Below are 6,000 nucleotides of genomic sequence, written 5' to 3'. Positions count from 1 at the left end.
CCACCCTAGAAGGAACAGTCCTCCCTCGGCGGCTGAGGGCCCGGACCACCTCCTCCCACCCTAGAAGGAACAGTCCTCCCTCGGTGGCTGAGGGCCCGGACCGCGTCCTCCCACCCTAGAAGGAACAGTCCTCCCTCGGCGGCTGAGGGCCGGAACCCCGTCCTCCCACCCTAGAAGGAACAGTCCTCCCTCGGCGGCTGAGGGCTGGAACTGCGTCCTCCCACCCTAGAAGGAACAGTCCTCCCTTGGCGGGAGGGCCCGGACCGCACCCACCGCGCCTTTAAGGGAATTGCGTTGGCGGCTCCACCAAGGTTATCCTGGCACGTGGGCTGTTGTAATAAACGTCAGCTGCAGAGGCACAGGGACCAGAAGGTCGGGCCGTCGGGGACAGGGACCATGGCAGTGAGAGACTCACGGGAGCCTTAGGGGGCGATTGGGAGCAAGTTGAGCCCGGGGGGGGGGGGGGGGGGGTGGGGGCCGGGGGGGGGGGAGGGCTCGGCCCCTCGAGGTGGCTGCAGTCCCGGGTGTGCCCTCACCTGCCCGCAGGGCTGTGTCAGCAGCTCCCCGTGGGGCCGCAAGGGCTGCTGCTGGTGGAAGGCGACCAGGGCGTCCAGCGAGGCATGGGCCCGCTCCTGTCCGGGGATCGTGCAGCTCCCGTCGTCCAGCAGCTTCACCATGAAGTGGCGGCAGCCGCTCTGGGCCCTGTGAAGACAGCACCGCGGCTGGGACAGACCACTTCCCTCCTTCTGTCCGTGTCCGCCCAGCCTTAAGCTGGCAGCACCGAGGCTGCAGCCTGACAGCCCAGGTTCCCACTCATTAGCCTTGTGACACTGGGCAGGTGAGCCCCGTGCCTCAGTTTCCCCATCTGTAACATGGAGCACTAAGGCTGACCTCAGGGGTCCTTGTGAAGACAAAACAAGCTATTGCATGAAAAAGCTTAGCTCAGCGCCTGCCAGGAGTCAATGATCAATAGCAGTGATAGCAATGAAAATTTGAGTCAGGCCCCAGCCTAAGGCTGTATACCTGGCACACAGCAGGTGCTCAATAAACGCTCTCTTAATGAATGGATACATTTATTAATGGCTCATTATGTGCTTACTGTATCTTATTTAATCCTCACATCAACACTGAATTAATTTTAGTATTCCATGTTAGCGATGAGGACTTTAAGGGAGGTTGAGTAACTTGTCCAAGGTCACACAGCATGTAAGTGGCTGAGCCAAGCCTTGGACTGTGTGACTCAAGGCCTAAGTTTTTCCCACTGTAGGTAACTTTGTAAGGGAGCCATTGGATTTTTCATTCCTTTGGCCTCCAGTCCTTTCAAAAAGCAGTTTGTGCTACTGAATCTTCTGAGATGCCAGATCAGCTTTGAGGCCTCAAGGAGCCAGACTGTCGTGAGCTTTCCTAACACATCCCCCGCCCCGGGGTGGAGTCAGAGAGTTGCCAAGTGGACGGTGGAGGGGGAGGGGATTAGGGGAAGGGCAGTAGCCACTCTTGGGCCCCCAGCAGCCCCTGTTCTCAGACAAACCATCTCACTCACTTATCCCCAGGCTCATGTCTGCTGGTTACAGCTGGACCTGCAGCCACTCACTCTTCAGCCAGACCTGCCCAGACCCTCACACTAGTTGCTCTTGGAGAAGCTGAGGTATGAAGCACAGCCTGCCCCTCCTGGGAAGTCCCAGAGCCCTGCGGGCCCTGTCCTGGCCCCTCGCCCGGCCTTACCTGTAGGACAGCGTGTAGCCCACGTGGCTGTGACTGACTCTGATGAGAAAGCACCCCAGTGGCTGTGACTCCAGCAAGGTCTCGGCGTTCCTGGAAGGCACAACAGGAGGGAGACGGCTGAGGTCCAGCTGCCCAGTGTCCGGCCAGACGCCTGGTCCCCAGGCGCCCCAGCACTGCACACTCTGCTGGAGCCACGTTGTTTCCTGGCTGGCTCAGACCTCGTGGTCTTTGGGGACAGGGAGGCGCCCCAGAGGGGGCGGAAGGCCTCTGACAACCTTGACCCCAGGCCCGACCTCCTCCCGTCTCCCACAGCCCCTGCCCGCCTTCCCAGTGCCTGGGACCCCCAGTGAGGCGCGTCTGGGTGGCTCAGGGCATCAGAGGCCACGAGCAGGAGCTGGTCTCAGATGCACTTGAGCTCAAACCCAGCTCTGCTCTTCTCAGCTGTGTGGTGTCCGGCGAGGGTCGCTCCCTGGCTGGCCTTCCTCACGGCAGAGCGAACGCTGCGCCCAGCGCTGCAGCGGCGAGAGCAGGAGACCCGCGTGGCCCTGAGTGGGGGCGGTGCCCGGCGAGTGCTCTCTCGCCCGCTCCTCCCTGGGACGGCTCCCACCCCTTCGGGGGCTGCAGAGAGGAGGGTGGCCTTCTGTGGGATAAGATGGGGGCCTGTGGGCCACGTCGTCCAACACAGAGGCCACTGACCACGTGTGGCTACTGAGCGCTTGGGACGTGGCTGGTCCGAATCAAGACAGGCTTTGGGGGACAAAACACCAGGTTTTGAAGACTGCAGACAAATAAAGGCACGTGCAGCGTCTCACGAATGATTCTGTGGCACGGATCCCGTGTAGAAGCGATGATGTCTTGGCTATGATGCACCGGGGTAAATAAAAGATGGGATTCAAAGGAATTCCACCTGTTTGCACTTCTTTGACCACAGCTACTGAAAAATTAAGACCGCAACGTGCGGCTCACGTTCTGTTTCTGTCGGTGTGCCCCAGAACTCAGAGACCCGCCCACTCCTCCTCTCCGTGGCTTTCACGATGTTTTCTCTATTTCCCCCATGCAGAAAGGGGCAGTGAATGTTCTTTTCTCCAGTTGTTTAGAGCCAGGCCCTTGTGGTGACTAACTAGGTGAGTTTGTTCTTGTCCTCAGAGCCCAGTCTGATGCAGAAAGTGATGCTGGTTCTACTCCTGATGGATAGAGGGCAGCTGTTTGGGGCACTGTGTTAAGAAGGATTCTGAGGCTGCATCCTGCCGTCACTGACTGGTGATGCCTGGCGTCGCTGAACGCGGGCGAGGGCCTGCCAGATCACTTGTATAGAGAAAGCTGAGGTCCAGACAGGGGAAGTAACTTGCCCGAGGTCACGCAGCAAGGAGGCAGGATTCAAGCCCAGGATTCCACAGCCCTTTTCATGCTCTTCACACACTGAGCTGAGCTGAGCTCAGATTCTGCAGTGAAAACCTGCCTGGGGTGGGGGAGGTAGACAAGGAAAGAGGGTGAAGGGCAGGGCAGAAGGCGTGGGTGTGTCCTCACTTTCTCGAGATGGCACCGTGGAACCACGTGGGGACCCCTCCTTGGGCCAGCTGGTCCACCTGCGTCTGCACGAACCAGTCGAGTCGTGGGGGCAGCGGCGGGGGCAGCTTGCTGGCCTCGGTCATGGCTTCCTGTGGGGCAGACCTGGGGCGGGAGGGAGGAGAGACAGTCAAGGCTGGTCTACCCGCAGCTTTGCTCTACTTTTGCGGCTCCCTGTGCCTCCTCCTTTGAGAAGCCCTCCAGGCTGCTCAGAGCAATGGGCTTGAAACTGGCTTGTGTTTTGTGAGCAGCTACTATCCGCTGGCACTTGACACACCTTCATTCGTGGACTCCTCCCAAACATCCTCCAAGGCTGCTCCCTTTCCCTTTATCCTTAGGCCATTCTGCAAGTGGCAAGAAGCCCCCTGTGTAGATGCATGCTTTGAAGTTTAAGAACTGAGTTTATCTAAATATTAAGTAACCATCAAGGTCCCTGGAGGGTTGTGGAGATGGCAAAATGGTCCGTGAGTGAGAGAGACGGCTGACACACAGCAGGCGCCACAGAGGGTTGCCACGGGTTCATCACACACTAGAGAGAGGTGGCCCCAAACGGTTGCTTCTGCCACCAATGTCACCACACGTGGTGGCCACTTACTCCGATTTTCACTCTTTTTTTTTTTTTGAGGAAGATTAGTCCTGAGCTAACTGCTGCCGATCCTCCTCTTTTTGCTGAGGAAGACTGGCCCTGAGCTAACATCTGTGCCCATCTTCCTCTACTTTATATGTGGGACGCCTGCCACAGCATGGCATGCCAAGTGGAGCCATGTCTGTACCCGGGATTCGGGCCAGGGAACCCCGGGCCACCAAAGCGGAGCATGTGAACTTAACTGGCCACCGGGCTGGCCTGGTGGCCACTGAGGGCACACCTGTAACGTGTCAGGTGCGACGCTAATTCACACGTGTCCTCAACAGTTTTAAGCTCAAGGTGCCACTGGACTTTGTGAGCCAATGGCAGGGAGGCGGACAGAGAGAGAGAAAACAGCACGGAACGGCAGAACAGTATCAGGTCGGGGTTTCACCAGCACAGGGCTCGTGCCCGGCTCGACCGTCCGCTCACAACCCCCCACTCTCACCCTTGATGCTCTCTGAATCGAAGCTCGGTCCCCCCGCTGGCCCGGCTAATATTTCAATATCGCAGAAAGTCGCTGTTCCCAGGCTGTTTCCACAGGGAGGGGGCGTGTGGACAAACCCAGTCAACACTGACTTTCTCCTGCCGGAAGACAGACGCAAGCACGCCCTGGGGAGTGGCCCCAGGGGATTCTGTGGCAAGGAAACTTAAATAGATCCACTAAGAAATGTCTAATAGAGGAGGGTGACACAGCAATCAAGAGTCTGGAATTGGAGCCAGACAGCCTGGGCTCAAGCCCTAGCTCCCCCACTTAGCCACTGTGTGACCTTGGGCAAGTCACTTAACCTCTCTGTGCCTGTATTTTCATCTGCAATTTGGGGATAATGATGATATTTAACCTAGGAAAGTATAGCTCCTACAGAGCTAGGCACTGTATAAGTATATGATAAATATTCATGAATCCAGTTGTGACCAAGCATGGGGTAATGTTGACAGACTTCTTTTTTCTACCTGGGAGAACGCCTACATATCCTTCAAGACTCAACAAAAATACCTCCCCCTCCACGCAGCTTTCCTGCCTCTTCCCCTAGACAAAGCCCTGGCACCCTTCTCTGTCCCCCACCCTCCCCACCGTTCCTGCCTCTGGCCTAGCCTTATCTCACGGAGCTGGAACGCCTGTGTCTGGCTCTGTCTGCTCCATATTTGGGGCCCTGGGGCCCGGGCCCAGGGCTAGGTTCTTTTGGACCTTTCTGAGTCCCCAGCATCACCTGGCATGGGGAGGGCACAGAGGAGGGTGCAGGGAGTTTGCTGATAAATAACACCTCTTCTTGAATAGACATGAATAACTGTCCTAACTGCTGAGGCACGAACCTCACCACGTTTCAGACTCCCGACCCCGGCCCGGGGCCTCCCTGGCCTCCTTGGCTGCCACATTCCAGCCTAAGGACATCCTCGCTCTCTACCCAAAACTGACCCAGCTCTCTCCCCTCCCCGCCTCTGCACATGCTGTTCCCCTGCCTGGCACGTCCTTTCCCCAGCCCAGCTCCCCTTCCAGTGGTCACCTCCCAGTGCCCCCGGAAAACGCCTCAAGCTCCTCTGGTCCCCGCCAGCCCATCCCTCCCGGGCCAGGGGCCCATGCTCCGTCTTCTCGAGCGCTAGGATGGGGCTGAGGCTCTTGGAGGCCAAGCAGGGCGGCCCGGAGGTGGGCCGCAGCTGATGGAGGGTCCCCCCAGGGCACGTACCTGGCAGACCCCTGGGCGGCCGAGGCCCTGGCCCTGGCTGTGCTCGGTGCCTGCAGGAGCCTGGGTTTCAGTTCAGGGTCTGCACGTCAGCAGGGCGGGGCGCTGCCCCTGGGAGGTTCCTGTTTTCTTAAGCAGGTGAGCCCCGGGGGTGGGACCGGGACAGCCCCAGTCGCCCTCTGTCTGCAGTCCAATAAAGCGGTTGGGCTGCAGGTGGAGGAGCACCCTGGCTGCACCTAGACATCAACAAGCCTTTATGGAGTGCCTGTTGTATGCCAGATCCTCAGAAGACAGAGAGGTGACCCCAAGACAGATGCAGGCCCTGCCCTCCCGGCATGTCCAGTCTAGCGAGCAATGAAGAGGAGTGAGAAACTAAGGGTGCTGTTTCAGATGACAGCCTGTCAG

At 58.5% G+C, this 6,000-nt stretch overlaps 1 protein-coding gene across 2 annotated transcripts in view; it reads right to left on the bottom strand.

The window, feature by feature from the left end:
- HSH2D (hematopoietic SH2 domain containing) overlaps nucleotides 1-5,718 on the bottom strand; it is a 9,285-nt gene extending 3,567 nt beyond the window's left edge. Inside the window, exons 1-4 of one of the 2 annotated variants that reach the window (XM_046671989.1) lie at nucleotides 5,599-5,718; nucleotides 3,250-3,393; nucleotides 1,723-1,812; nucleotides 537-702 (exon numbers count right to left, since the gene is read on the bottom strand). In XM_046671989.1, coding sequence (XP_046527945.1) covers nucleotides 537-702; nucleotides 1,723-1,812; nucleotides 3,250-3,374 — 381 coding nt within the window. In that variant the 5' untranslated portion in view covers nucleotides 3,375-3,393; nucleotides 5,599-5,718. Of the gene's footprint in view, nucleotides 1-536; nucleotides 703-1,722; nucleotides 1,813-3,249; nucleotides 3,394-4,361; nucleotides 4,499-5,598 lie in introns of those variants that run through there. The other variant, XM_046671990.1, reaches the window with a different exon arrangement.
- Between the last annotated feature and the right edge of the window lie 282 nt (nucleotides 5,719-6,000).

This window comes from Equus quagga, chromosome 9, assembly GCF_021613505.1.
Source record: "Equus quagga isolate Etosha38 chromosome 9, UCLA_HA_Equagga_1.0, whole genome shotgun sequence".
NCBI classification, from domain to species: Eukaryota; Metazoa; Chordata; class Mammalia; order Perissodactyla; family Equidae; genus Equus; species Equus quagga.
The sequence above is the reverse complement of the archived record's forward strand: the minus strand, read 5'-3'. Positions and strand labels throughout refer to the sequence as shown.